The sequence below is a fragment of the Phaethon aethereus genome (assembly GCF_964289735.1).
Source record: "Phaethon aethereus genome assembly, chromosome: 2".
Classification (NCBI taxonomy): domain Eukaryota; kingdom Metazoa; phylum Chordata; class Aves; order Phaethontiformes; family Phaethontidae; genus Phaethon; species Phaethon aethereus.
In genome coordinates this window covers 105,629,587-105,644,871 of record NC_138582.1, presented here as the reverse complement: position 1 = coordinate 105,644,871, position 15,285 = coordinate 105,629,587, and the positions used below count along the sequence as shown (strand labels likewise).

At 44.8% G+C, this 15,285-nt stretch overlaps 1 protein-coding gene across 3 annotated transcripts in view; it reads left to right on the top strand.

Annotated features, from left to right (window-relative positions):
- Positions 1-14,642, top strand: part of SLC66A2 (solute carrier family 66 member 2) — a gene marked incomplete at its 3' end in the record, with an annotated part of 66,992 nt that extends 52,350 nt beyond the window's left edge. For all 3 annotated transcript variants that reach the window (XM_081996792.1, XM_081996790.1, XM_081996791.1), the window contains one exon: positions 14,435-14,642. In XM_081996792.1, coding sequence (XP_081852918.1) covers positions 14,435-14,642 — 208 coding nt within the window. The remainder of the gene's footprint in view (positions 1-14,434) is intronic.
- Between the last annotated feature and the right edge of the window lie 643 nt (positions 14,643-15,285).

Genomic DNA, 15,285 nt, shown 5'->3' with positions numbered 1-15,285 from the left:
AGTGCGTGCAGTGTAGAGAGGTATGAAAGAAAGCAATTATATTAAATGTATATCCTGAAATATTATTTTTTCTTTTTTCCTATAGATAATATTAAAAATACTAGAATACAGTAGTTCTTAAGGAGATAAAATTTTGTTGTGGGGTGCTTTTATTTAGTACTGCTCTATAGCTTTTTCCTTTATGACACATGCAGCTCTTTATATAATTTTTTTTAAGAGAAGATTTTGACTTTGGAGGACAGTGTTTGTACCAGAGACAAGTCCTGGCTTTATTCAAACTCTGTGAAGATTAATGTGAGCTGCTAGATTTTTCTGCCTGTATTGGATTAGCCAGGTGCTGTGATGAACAGATGTAGAAGGCTTTATTCAGGACTGGCTAACCAATGTCTGGCCACCTCCTCTAGTGAGATTTTAGATTTAAGGAGATTAGGCAAGTGGTCTAAAAATGCCACTGCTCTGGTTTCTTGGAATTTTTTAGCATGAGGGAATTTGTGAAGAGTGAATAGATAAAACAGCTCCAGTGAGTTACTTCCTTTGGAGTTCTGCTGTTTAAAAGAAAACAAAACCTGGAGCTAGAGAGAAGTAGCAAGAGTTGTGGATGTTTCTGCTCAGGCACCTACTATGTGTTAACTTCTTAACTGAAGAATATATTTAGTTCAACTGAAAAGAAATGTTAGATGCAATCGACATCTGTTACAGTGACTTTGTTACATATCTATGCTTCTTTGCGGAGGTTCAGTAAAGGAGAAAGAGAAATTAACTGGAAAAGGACTTACCTTTCCTTCTTTTTAGCACTTTTTTAAGAGGATGATGCAGGCAATGTCAGTACTGATATTTTTTTTTTTCCCCCCCAGACAGAAATTGCATGGATGAGAGCAAAATCAAGGAAATAGGAGTAGGGATAATGAATGCCTACCTGAGAGATTTCCTTTTCTGAGTATGCCATATACAAAAAGCAGACACTGACCAGTACAGTGGTGACCTGAGTCATGCATTGTGTCCAGTTTGGGACTAACATGAAGGAAGCTGCTGAAGAGAGAGAACTGTTTCTCTCAGGCTTTGCAATTGTAGCCTCCAGGTGCTGATATAAGTGTCTACTCTATTCTTAAAATAGTAGCTGCTTTATATATAAAATAGTCAAAATAGAGAAGGTAGAAGAGGGGTACTGGAAGTGGGGGTCATTTAGTTTAAAAACAAAACAAAAACCCAGAATGGCTTTTTGGGTTTAAATCATCTGACCCAGCTAAGAAGGTTTTCATTACAGAAAGCATTGTATAGATGATCATAAGGGACTAAGTTATAAAAGAGAAAGTAGTTTTTAAGAGAATAATTAGGAACTAAAAGGTGAATCTGGGACCCTGGCAAATGGAGAATCAAGGTCTTAAGTGTGAGCCAGAAGTACATTGGGGAAATGCAAAATTATTAACACTACTTACAAGTGGTTTGTACTTACATTTAATGTTGTATAGAGCATTCCTTAGTTTCACTGCCTTTCCTATTGCACTTAGTCAAAACTGTCAGTGTGCTTACAAATAGCCTATTTTAAACTATTCTTATCATATACTGTAGTTCCATGATTGTATTAATTTGTTTTCCTAAATGTTCTTTTTTTCTACTCAGATCTTTAGTTTTCTCCATGGGCCTGCAAAAATCATTGTCATTGCTTCTGAGGCTCCAGCCAGCATTCGTACAGTTTTCTGGGGAAGTTTTACTTGTGTCATTGTTTTGCTTTGGTGACATTTCTTCTTTCACTACTGTGGCACTGATCAGCTGGTTACTATTGTCCTTTATAGTAGCCTTTATATAAAATAGCCTGGGGTTTCTTATTTCTGGACTCTGCATACACATCCAGGTTTGCAGGAGTTTGGGAAGTAGTCAATAAACAATTCTCATGACTGGATGGACCAGGCTTTTGTACAACTGTAAGGCTTACCACTTAGAGCTTCTGTTCTCTCTTCCCCTCTTCATTTGTGGTTCTAATACATACCAGGAACATCAGGTTCCCTTCCTGAATCTGGCTGTTTTAAAGGTAAGAGGTTGAAGAAAGTGGTCTCTAGTCCTTGGAAGATTTCTAGTTTCTCCTTCTTTTGAGGTGTTACTACATCAGGAAAGTAGGAGACAAACAACACTCTTGGTCTCTCTTCAGTGCACTCAAGATGAGGGCAGAGTTCTGCCAGCATGTGAACAGACAGACTGAAACCATTTTGTTCTGATCTCAGGAAGCAAACAGATTCCCTCATCTTCTTCACACCCTCTTTTTGGTTACAGCAGACCTGTGATTGCTGCTCCAGGTTCAAGGACCTGCACTTTCTGCTTGACTGTCTGTGGACGTGTGGCCTGCGGGTTGCTGTGCCGGCGTCAGCACCGCGTTCACCTCTGTGCTTGCCTGCTGTGTCTCCCCAGAGCTCTTCTCTCAAGGCCTGCAGCAGCACAATATGAGGCTCCAAAGACAGTCCTCTGTGCCCTGTGCACTGAACACATCTGAGAATTTCAGGAACTGAAGGAAGAGGCAGGTGGAAAAACACAGGAGGGAATGGGAGACCTTCCCTCACCCTCCCAGCACTTCTGACGGTGTGAGCAGCAGTATCCACTTCCTTTAAGCATCGTCCAGATTGTAGCACAGTGTGGACTGCTAAAGCTCTTGCAAATATTGAACTGCTTTCTCATTTCTCTTCCCCTGGCACCTCATCCCATCAGTTCAAAAAGTAAATTCAAAGCAAATCACTTCAAACCAAAAGGATTCATCTTTTACAAATAGTTCAAGGATTCTTTACAGTAATAGGAATAAAGCACTGCTGGATTGTCTAATCAGTGCGCTCTTCAGTTGGTGCTTTTCTCTGTGCCCTGAAAATTTGAAATACAGGAGAAAATTTATTGTACTCCTGTTATTAAAACTTTCTGTTAAGTTTGGGCACTCCATTTTTTGCTGGCAAGGAAATGTCATGCATGCATTTTGCATAGTTAAGGTCAAGTCTTGCCAAGTCACAAAAGGTTAGAGTCGAGCTTATCATGAAGGCACCTGAGAGATAAAAGTTTTCTAAAAATGTCTTTTTCCTCTATTACCTAACAAATTTGGGAACAAAAGTACCTCAGTTCTTGAAATGCCAGCACCTGGATTGTTTTGCCAGAGTTCACTGCAGCCAATTGTGTAAGTGGGATAAGTTATCTACTCACGTAGTTGCAGAATTGTCTCCCTCAGTACAGCAGGACTGAGTGGGATTAGAAATATGGAATGGAAGTAAAATGAGATTTTGGGTTGCAGAAATACAGGTTGAGATGCAAGGATGCAAATATCCATAGTGATAATACTGACTGTGATGAAGCTCTGTGAAGTGAGCAGAATGGTGAGTAATTTAAGTGGTTAATAGTTGAGCTAGAACAGCAGGAAAAAGAGGTTGGTGGAACTTATGCCAGGAAGTGACTTTGCAGAGTCGTCCAGAAAGACGAGAGATTTCCTCTTACAAGTTGACATGTCCATTTGGTTCCCTGCTCCTCAGACACAGAGGGGTGAGGAAACACAAAAAGAAGAGTGGGAAGTGCAGTGACTGACATGTTGGATTATCTGCCTGAAAACTGAGACAGGGGTGGAAGTGCTTGTAGCATCCTTAAGTGGGCTGTAGAAAGAAACAAAACTTGGTGTCAGAAAAAGCTGTTTCAACAAGGCTGAAAGATAGGGTTTTAAATTTGTTCCAGGGAGGATCACTGGGAATGATACGTGTTCACATGAGGGAATGGAATTGTATGCCAGGCAAGATGTCCTTGCATTGTCAGATAAGCTTTCAGGGTAGTGGTGGAAGCCTTGTCCCTTCAAATACTAAATCTTAGAGAATTTCCTAAAACAGGATTCATAGTGTGCAAAGAGGCAGATGGCAAGAGTTTGGGAATGAAGGTAGGCTAAGGGATGTCTGTCCTTTTTGAACTGCAAAGACCCTACTTGGGCTGAAATTTTAAGACTTGTGTCATGCTACTGTGTGTGGGATGTGATTGTGACGCTTTTATTTTCTCCCCACAGCATGCAGTTCTGTCCAAGCAGGGCTTTAAAGCACCGCTCTGCAGCCACTGTGAGTAATGCTGCACATGGGAAGTGGCTCAGAAAATGTTGGTTTGTGGTGGCACCTTCCGACAAAGCACAGCCTTCCCACTTGGCTTTGCTTTGAGAAACAGCACAAGTCTGTGTCACCGTGAACTTTACTTCTGTACCTCTGTGCACGCACATGCATGTGGAAGGAAAGGGGAAAAAGTGGCATTTCATATGAAGACTTAGGTGCTGACATACCTTCCTACAGAGCTTGCAAGGGGTTATTTCCTTGTAACAGTAAAGCATTTTTGAGAAGAACATGAGCTTTGTTTCTTGCAAAAATCTTACCTTATTTCCAGGCAGTAAGCTGACTGGAAGACAGGACTTTGTCCCTGAGTGATCGCTCTTATTTTGCACACTAGTGTGTTGGGCATTTTAATTTCTCCCGTGTTTTCTTAGCATGTGAGAAGCATTTTACTAGCTGAAGGATATGATTAATTCATGAAAAGTAATGACTGTAGTATCATTAGATTTTGTCCTTGGGGGTGCTGACTTTGGAGACCTACTGAATGCTAGTCGTCTAGAACAAGGTGAGCACTAGAGCTAGCACTGTTATCTTGTGTATGTTGACCGAAGTGATAATTGCAGTTACTGAATTGGAATACTAAAAGCGCGCTCAGGTTATGTACTGGTTTCCATATGAAGATGAAGGGAAGAATGTGCTCAAATTACCTCAAGTAAAATTGGATGAAGAGGCTGATGATTTCTTTGTTGCCTAGGGCAGGAAGAAAGGAAGATGTAAAAGCATTATGATTTGACCCTTGGATACACAGCTGTGCTGAAGCAAAGCTCCATTCCCTCCCGTCTTTTTATTACCTTTCAAGCTGAATGTGTCCCAAGTTATTTAGAACTAGAGAAGGAAATACACTGGGTGCTGTTACACAGGGACATTATTTTGCCACCTTTTAGACCTGGCCCTGTGGGGCGTAGCAGCGGTGTCCCTCCTGGCCGCGGGCAGGCTACAAGCAGCTGGGCGGTGGGGGGCCAATTCGCCCCAGGAGGGCAAAAGGGAGGTGAGCCATGGGAAGCAGTGCTGCTTCCTGGGATTTGCTGCCGGCCGGCTGCATGGCAGCAGGGGTGTGGGAACGGCCCTTTCACCACCCACCTTTCAGTGGGTGGTGTGGGGGCCCGGGGGTGGCGAGGTGAGTGGTTCAGCTAGCTGTGCCAAGCGGCTGGAGAGTGGATGGGCAGCACGAGAGCGCCTAGAGCAGCGTTAGCCTAGAGCAGCGTTAGCCTAGAGCAGCGTTAGCCTAGAGCAGCGTTAGCCTAGAGCAGCAGCTGTGCCGACAGCTCCATTGACTGTAATGGCCTGAGCCTTGAGCTGGAGGCGGGAGGCAGGGAAAGGGGGGCAGATACTCTAGAACAACTGAGTGAGATGCTGAAGGGTGGTGTAATTTAGATGTGCTCTGCACCATTTAAATTAAGCTGATGCTACCCTGTGTGTTGGCAGCTGACTGTATTACTGTGAGCAGTGCAGGATCTTTCCTCTGATCCACAGAAGACATTCTTTTACACCTGCTGCACAGACTTAGGGTGTCTGAGGCTGTTAAGACCTGCTGCCTCCCTTTCTGCCGCACAAGTTGTAGAGTGCTGGAAATACTTTGTAGCTGTTAAGGGTTACCAGTTTCTGGACCCTTACAGACTAAACTTTAGGTATAGCTGCTTGAAATAGCCAGAGGCCATACCAGTGATCCTGGACTATCCACCAGCCCCAGCCCTGTGTGGCGTGTCTTGTAGTTTACCCTTGATGCACCTTTGACAGATATGTTCTAACATACTGGCTTTTGGGTGGGTGTGCTAAGCAGGGTCAAAATACCTGATATCCTGACACTCTTGTGAGTTTAGAAAACAGATGTTCATGAGGAAAACTAATTGACAAATATCTGCGTACCCTATTTTTCCATTAAACTTTGTTGTTTATTTGTGAGTCTGCATAAAATGCATGTATTACAAAAGAAGCAACCAACAATCAGTCACTTTACACTGCATCTTTTTGCGTTTGTTTGCCTGATGATGTTCCAGAGTGAAATCCTCCATTTCATCTTTCCTCAGTGACATGTATGGTCCTTGAAAATCCCAGGGGCTTTCAGATAGTTTGTTGTTGTGTGGCAGCCCTCTGTGGGGGCCATTACTCATGGGTGCGGCTTTAACCAAACTGTTTTATCTTGATTCCAGAGATGCAAAATAAATGGTGGACCTCTGTTGCTGCATGCTCTTCTTAACTCCTGCTAGGATTGTGGGGCTGGACAAATGGCACCATCTGGAGATGGTCAGTGCTGCTCCAGCCTCAGAGGAGTTGTTGAGAAGTGAGATAAGGGGCTCTCCCCACGACAGAGCATGTAGGACTGGTGAACAGTTTCATGCTTGGATTCCCAGTTGGCTGTGCAGTATTTAAAAACAAGATCTATGCTTGCTTATACAGAAGAACCTGTCTTAGGGTATGCATGTTTAATTTCCAGATTTTCAATCATCAGACACTTTGGATATCTGATACCAATGTTTTCGTCTTCTCTTTTTTTTTTTTTTCTTTTCCCTTTTAATAATTTTTGGCAGGCTAAACAATTTGGTTAGCATTAGGAGAACTCCTTTTTTGTTGAGCTGTATGGCTTTTTGTTAGGAACAAATGCTCTATTTATTAATTTTTGTTTGTTTTGTGCAGTGTTAAAAATACTGTGGCATTCTGGTTTCATGTTTTCTGGTCTGTGTTTCACTGATTGAAGTGCAGTGTTACGGATGCTTGCTGTCTTCTCTAAGTAGACTATTTTGGAGCTGCAAATGGGAGCTGAAAGTTTTCCAAAGTCAGGATGTTATAACTGAATCTGCTTTCTCTTCCAGACATTTCCATGCAAACGACTTGTGGGAGGAAACAGCTTAAAAGGTTGCAGGAGAGATACCTTCTGTACCTTCTTCCTCGCCTCCCAAAACCAAATGCAGTGTTCAAAATACTCATTGAGAGGGTGTTTTGATGTGGACCTTATTCCTGAAAGAAATACTAGCTTGCCAACTCTTAAATAATTGTATTCTGCTTTTATATCCCCAGTCATTTAAAGAACTGTTACCAATTTTTAACATATATGAACGTCAAGTGCTACTATATGAATAAATCCCTGAAACTGTGGCAATCTGAAAAGTCAGATTTTTTTTAATGTGGCATCACCTGTGTCTGGTCTAGCACTTGGCCATACCACTGATTCTTGAACAAAAAGAGTCCAGGCTAATTCTCCTCTTTTTAGTCCCAGTTGCATGGGATAGAAAGAAAGGAAAAAAAAAAAAAGCAGCTTTCAAAGTAGATAAAGGTCAATAGATTATGCTAATTTTTCTGTTATCGAAAATAACTTAGGATTTTTTGAGTTCATTGACTGTCCAGACACAATTCACACTAACTTTGTGACTGTAGCAGGATGTAATTACATCAGGGCAACACGTACCTCCTGTTGCTATTTGTGCTGAAATGTCTGGACAAACCACTACAGAATTTCTCAACGGAAGTCACTCTCTAATCTTTTGGTGTCTTCCAGCTTGCAGGGTATTTTTGGGTTTGTGTGTTAAGCTACAAACATGCAGAGTCATAACATTGATGTGAGAAAATCTACAGTGCAAACGGGAAGCGAGTACTGCCGTGTCTGTCTGATTGTGTAGGTTTTGTGATAAATACCAGCCCGTGGTCTGCAGACTGCTGGTCTGCAACTCTGCTAATGTGCTACTGTTTCTAAGTTATTTTGATGGATGGTTGCAACTAGTCTTAAGACAGTCTGGTTTACCAGGGAGGAGGAAGAGGAGGCTTCACATCTCAGATTTTTTTTATAAGATCCTTTTTTTGGTAGTTTTTGCTCTTTCAGATGAAGAAAGAAGAAAGGTATGATGACCAAGAAGTGACTAATGTTGAGCAGAGTGTGCAAAGACTCCAGTGGAAAATCAGAGACTTGAGACTGTCGCAGACAGGTTTTGAGCAGAAGGAATGAGGATGCTGAAAAGCTTTGATTCGAGTAGCGTTAGTCCTGGATAAGGGGAGTTGAGCCTAAATATCTGGCTAATCTCATTGTTCTGTAAATTACTCAATCTCTAGTACAGTTCCTCAAAGAGAAGCAACAGAAAGTTTGGGTTATTTTCCTTTTGAATGCATTTTACAAGCTTTTTCTACATCTGAATTATTTCAGGAGTATTCTGTGTTAATTACAGTTCGTTGGCTGACTGCAGATATAGTGTATTTTAATAGGTGTTTTTTACCTCTAGTTGCTGTCACTTCAGAATGAATACACAATATATAAGGAACCTGAATGAAGCGTAGTTGTTCCTTGAGAAAAGTGAATGGTGTTTTCCAGCATGCCATTTATTTATTTAGCAAATGAAGATTGGTACAGTGTCTTTATGAAATACACTGTCAGTGGTAGAGAACAGCAGTGCTGTAGGTCAGTTTTACATTACCATATTAAAAAAAGGCATTTAGCAACACACTTGTAGTTTAGTGTCTGATCAGAAGTGATGGTGTCTTTCTGAGAATTAATTCCAACAGCAGAATAAACAAGTGCTTTTTCAGATTTTAAGAGCAGTTGGAAAATACCAACTTTCCCTCTTTGTGGTCAGTCACAATTCACACAGGCTTGACATCGACTGTTGCTACATTAGCAGCTCCTTGTAACGAGCTCAGCTGTAAGTAAGGCGCTTGCTTTTAGGAGGTTTGTTGTCATTGGATACTGCAGTACTGATTTACATTACTGGGAAGTGCTATTTTTACCGCAAATCTGCTTCAGCCTCTGGCAATACCAGCTATTTCAGCGCAGCTCCTGCCTCCTGCCCCTCCAGTTGGCATCTCTGTTATCACACAGCCAAATGCTGCCATTTGTTTATTTCTGCCTGCCCAAACTGCACTGTGGCACTTGCTCACCCCTAACCCACTCACTCATTTGTGCTTAGGTCCTACTAGACTGTATCCTCCATATCAACAAGGTGAGCATTTCCTGCCTCCCACATCTCCCCAGCTTAGCTCTGTGCCATTTCAGGAAAGATACCAATTTATTTACTCCTAAATCCTGCTTTGCTGTATAGCCAGTGCTGCACAAAACAGCTTCGCTCACGCGGCGCTGCGGATATCGGTAAGATGGAGCGTGAAGTTGGTCTTTGTGAGATAAGTTGGGAAATTTTTGCTGCATGCAGCCTCCTTGTGCTGTGCTGTCCACTCGCAGGCAGTGTTGATGGTGGGCCCTGACTGCCTCTTGCAGCAAAGCCTCACCTATGTCAACAGCGCAGCGTTTTCTCTTGCGCCGTGAAGCCAAGGGCCAGACGTATGCCAGCGGTCTGCGATCTGCCAGCCGGCGGCACCTGGCACCTGGCATTGCAAAGGAGCAGAGCCATGCAGAGGGCTTGTTCTCCACCGCTGGCGGCCTGCATTGGACCCGCTGCTGTGTCGTGTGGGGCTCCCTGAGAGACTCGTGCTGTTGCTGTGATCCTGTCCGTTTTCTGTCACGTGGCATGCAGGGTCCTGCAGGGGAAGAAAGCTGAGACTTGTGGATTGCCCCCTTCAATGTATCGGGGTAGCTTATTAAAAATGAGCCTCTCGTCTTACAGGAAAGGACTGGAGCTTTATTTGGTAAGTGGAGGTTACAGCAGAGCAGTGGGGAGAAGGGCTCAGATGTACTCTCCCCTTTTTCCTCTTCCTTCCCCACAACCAACTGAAAACTCCATTTCTTTTGGGCAATAAAGCCCTCCCTTTCTGCACAGACACTGCTCTTTTCTCCTCTGGGGCAGAGAAGAGGCAGCTATCTGCCCAAGATTGGTTGATGTCTTTCTTTTCTACCCCAAAAATAAGAATAAATACAAGAATTAAGTCTCTTCCCCAAGTGAGTGGGTAAAGTTGAGAAGCCGTGGACAAAAACTGTCTTTTTTATCCCGTGTGGCATCCTGAAGTGACACGTTAGCTGGAAGTGAGAGCAGTGATGGTGTATCCATGCGATCAGTCACGCATAGTCACGCACGTGCCGCTGCATTATTGCGAATGGCATCTGCCTATGCAGCAAGAACAAGGCAATTGCACAGCCCAAATAAAGGGGGAGGACTATTACTATTGTACCCAAGTGTCTGGAAATTAGGACATGACAGAAGCCATGTTGATGGTGTAAACTTCATTCAGCCCCTCTCCCAGCCTCCTGAAGCATGGGCCTGCGATGTGGTGGTGGGGGCAGGGGCATCTCTATTCCCCCCTGAGTTGCCACGCAGACACTCGATGGGTTTCTCAGCAAATTGAAACTTTCAGGCTGTGTGTGCAAACGGGTGCTGGTTAAGATGGGGGACAGCCAGCAGCAGTTGTAGCTTTTCCCTTCCCCGGGGCAGGCACTGGGGGAGTGAGACACATACTTAATCGGAGAGGGTGCTGGGGGCATTTGTGGATGCTTGCAGACATTACAATGATGAGGTGGGGATCCTGGGCCAGTGCACACTTCTGCTCATTCCCTAGCTGCACCCTTGTGGTGGGTTGACCTTGGGTGCATGCCAGGTGCCCACCAAGCTGCCCTATCACTCCCCCTGGTCAACTGGACGGGGGGAGAGAAAAATACTATAAAAGGCTCGCGAGTCGAGATAAGGCAAGGGAGATCACTGGCAAAACAGACTCAACTCGGGGAAATTAATTTATTGCCAGTCAAAATCAGAGTAGGATAACAAGAAATAAAACCAAATCTTAAAACATCTTCCCTGCACCCCTCCCTTCTTCCCAGGCTCATCTTCACTCCCAACTTCTCTACCTCTCCCCCCAAGGCAGCACAGGGGGACTAAGAATGGCAGTTGTGGTCAGTTCATCACATGTTGTCTCTTCTGCTCCTTCCTCCTCATTCTCTTCCCCTGCTCCAGTGTGGGGTCCCTCCCACAGGAGAGGGTCCTTCATGAACTTCTCCAATGGGGGTCCTTTCCACAGGCTGCAGTTCTTCACAAACTGCTCCAGCCTGGGTCCTTTTCATGTGTTCTTTCCACAGGCTGCCATCCTTCAGGAACAGACTGCTCCATTGTGGGTCCCCTGTGGGGTCACAAGTCCTGCCAGCAAACCTGCTCCAATGTGGGCTCCGCTCTCTCCACCGGTCCTGCCAGGACCTTGCTCAGGTGCAGGCTTCCCATGGGGTCACAGCCTCCTTTGGGCATCCACCTGCTCCAGCATGGGGTCCTCCACAGGCTGCAGGTGGATATCTGCTCCACTGTGGAGCTGCAGGGAGACAGCCAGCCTCACCATGGTCTTCACCAGGGGCTGCAGGGGAATCTCTGCTCCAGTGCCTGGAGCACCTCCTCCTCCTTCTTCACTGACCTTTGTGTCTGCAGAGTTTTTTCTCTCACATATTCCCCACTCCTTTCTCCACCTGCAATTGCTGTTGCTGGGTTTTTTTCCACCTTCTTAAATACGTTATCCCAGAGGCACTACCACCATTGCTGATGAGCTTGGCCATGGCTACTGGCAGGTCCGTCTTGGAGCCGGCTGGCATTTGCTCCATCGGACACAGGTGAAGCTTCTAGCAGTGTCTTACAGAAGCCACCCCTGTAGCCCCCATGTTACCAAAACCTTGCCACGCAAACCCAATACAACCCTGAACGCCCTTGTCCCAGGCTGTATTCCTTTGTCTGTCCACCCCAAATTCAGGTAATTTCCAAGGACTTGCATCCCAGGTTCCCAATTCTCTTCTGTTCCTGTCATTCCCTGTCCTGCTCCAGCCTCTTTTTCCTAGCCCCTTCTCATCTGACTGACCTCTCTGCTCTTCTGATGTCTCCTCATCTTTCCTCTCAGCTCCAGCTTTCCTCTGGGGCTCGTCATTGCCTCTTCTCACTTCTTGCATGACACTGTCCCCGTTTCCTTGACAAGCTGTTTGCGGTTACACTACACACCTTTAGGTCTGTGCTGGACATGCTCTTTTTGTCTAGTCCCAGCCTCTCCTCTGGAGAGCAGCCAGCACTCCCACAGTCACTGCTTTGCATTAACCCTGGGCTCTGAGAACCTTGGTGCAGCTGCAGTACTACGGTCTTGTGGAACATCAAGTGTTTTGTGTGTTTTTACAGTACCTTGGTGATTTGCAGGTTTTCTCTCTGAAAAAAATAACTGACAGACCGGTGGTGTTGGCTCTTTAGACTATCTGTTAAACATTTAAAAACCATTTTTTCCAAGGACAAGTTGAGATTTTCCTGTGTATAGAGCATTGTCATGTCCTAGTGAGAACATCAGGCATGATAGTGATTTCCTTGAGTATCTGATGCACAGGCTCAAGAGCAGGACTCTGGAACATGCAAAGGCTATTGGAAGCATGCACCAAGTTACCCAGTTGGTATTGCAGGCTGTTGAGTTCACAGGTGGCTTCCTAGCAAAACCTGTAATTGCTTTGGCAAACTCGGCACAGCATGTGACGCAGCTAGAGATGTGCTTCTAGTGCTTGGCTCCTTCGGCGCTGCTGAGCTGCATGTGTCCGTAAGGTTTCCCCCAGTGATTATTCTTTTGGGGAGTAAACTCTTTTGCAGACTGTACATCTTCTGCCAGTGGTGTATTTTCTCCTCATCTTCACTGCACTGTGGAGACACTTTTAAAACCCAGCTAGCTTTCTCCATGGGGAATATGTGACAAATATCCTTTGCACGTTAAATTCCTATTCAAGTATTTTGTGACATCCCTGAATTGCCTTTCTGTCAACAGCGAGCAGTTAGTTTGACCTGCCACGTTTAGCATGTGTGTTTTTGGGGGGTCCCCAACCATGCAAGGACAGATTCACAATTCAGTTGTGATCAGTTGCCCAGCAAACACTGATAAGCTTAAAATCGGAGGAGGAGGAATGTTGTCTGCCTGCAAGTAAAGTGCCAGTTTTATTACCCTCAGAGTTTATCGCCCTTCCTAATTAGAATTCCAAACTATCCTTACCACTGCCTGCATCTGTAAACCTTCAGTAAGTGTGACGTAAGATGACTTAGCGTGACTGGCAGGTGGTGCAGGCTGTTTGCACTGAGCACAAATAACACTGTGGCTTCAGCAGTTGTTTTCCTTCTCTGATTATTTATTTACATTTTTAGAATGACCTTGGGTGGGGAATGACTGCTCACTCAACCCCGTGTCCTTGCTTGCACTTCCACCTGGAGACTCTCTTTGGAAGGTCCATAGGATTGTAGACCTGTTTTAGGCTCTCAGCCACATGACACGAGTTCCAAAAAGGCTTGTTTCCATAGTGTGATGGGGAAGTATGAACTGATGCTCTTGGCCACCCTTCCCGTATGGGGAGAGAGTGGGCTGCAGCATTTGGCTTGCAATAACATTGTGTACTTGTGTCCAAAATACAAATTGTGCTAGCTCCCTGCCTGAATGATTGAGAAATGAACATTAAGTCCTACCCTGCTGCATGGGCCTGACTGCATATGATGAACTGGAGTCAGTGCTGGCAAAATATAACTGCTCATAATTATGACAAATCGTGCACAATGCTCATACTGTGAACTACAAAGCTTTTGACCACTACTGCTTATCTAGCTGCTTCAAAAGTCCTCCTGTTAAAGTGCACGAAGCTCAGAAAGCTTCAGGATCTGGTAGTTCACATTTTGTTGAGGGCATTGAAAAAAAATTTGGTCTGTTTGAAGAAACTTGCTTCTATTCCCCAGAGTTTCTCCTGATGTGGGGGAGCAGGAGCTGGACTGCAGGATGGGATGGCTCAGCGGTACAGCAAGATGAAAGCACGGATGGCTATTAAAAGGAAGCCTGAGCATTGCTCTTGATCTGTGTCCTTGATAAAAATCCCTAGTGATGTTCATCCTTCCAGTAACAGCTGCAGACATGTCGTTTCCCCTCTTTCTGTATTACCTGACAATCTGTCTTTCTGTTTTTTGGCTTTGCATTTTCTGCAATAAGAAATGGTTTCATGTATCTATCGGAAGTGTTTGTTTCAGCAGATGCTAAAAAAGTGTGCACGCATGAGAGAGCAGTCTACGTGTTACTTCACCTCGTGTGAGCACAGAATTGCACGCACTGCTGGGATGAATTGCCTTTGTTTTCCATGCACTTTGCTCATGGTCAGTGCTGTCAGCATGTGGCAGTCATGTTTGCAGAGCGCTGCTGAGTCAAATATCCTAGCTGGATATCTTAAAATGTTGGATACCTTCGTAGCCACAGGCATTTGGAGCTGTAATTGCTGAGATAAGAGAGCTACAGTTTGTGGGGTAGACAATTTGATCGTCCCTTCCAAGTACAGTGCTCCACGACTTGGCTAGGCACGCTGTCTGACCTTCTTGAGGGGAGTCCCACCCCACTGTTGAGCATAAACCCTTGCTGAAGTAGGTGGGATATTTTAGCATGGCAGGTCTAATCACAAGTTCTTCTCAAGTAATACTCTTCCCTTCTTTTCTATCTTTTAGTGTTAAGATGGTGCTGATGTGGACCAGCGGGGACACGTTCAAGACAGTTTACTTCATTCTGAATCAGGCCCCTTTCCAGTTCTCCATCTGCGGACTCCTGCAGGTTTTTGTGGACATCACTATCCTGTTGCAGGTTTACTTGTACAGCTACTACCCTCAGAAGCCCGTGTCCCACACTGCACACCCAGCCAGCACCAAGGCCCTGTGAGGCACTTAGCTGGGCAGGTTGCAGGTCAACGGCGCTGCGGAGTCAGCCATGGCAGCTCCTCTTCCGCTTGTAAATACTCCTGCGTTGCCGAGTTGAGAGCAGAAATGAGAACAAGGATTGACAATCTGGCTGCACTTCCAGTTTGGGAGGTTTTATTTCAAAGAACTTGCTCTCTCTGTTTCCAGACTTAGCTGTACAGAACTGTTTCCTGGTGGGGGGGAGGGGCACTTTATTTTTGCATAGGTACCTATGAGCCTTATCGATTCACAAACGTTTGTATATTTAATCACAAGGGCTGGCTGGTTTGTGTTTTTAATGCTATTTAAAAATGTTACACCACAGAAATTATAGGATATTTTGTCTGAAACTTTTACCTATTTATATAATATGAAGTCTGTATATTGGCAGGAATTTTGTGGCATATGCTAGCGTTCAGTATCTCCGTAGGAAGGAGTATTGAAGAGCAAATGCAGGAGCTTTCTCTTCTCTTTAAGAAGGGTGTCTGGTGAGCAGAGAAGGTGAGGGCAGGAGGCTCTGCAAAGAGGTGAGCAGCCAGAAATGAACCAGTCATCCACAGTGGAAAGCATCAGTGTGCTGCAGAGTGAATGACCGGTGTCCACCCCTGCTGCGGGATCAGTGTGGC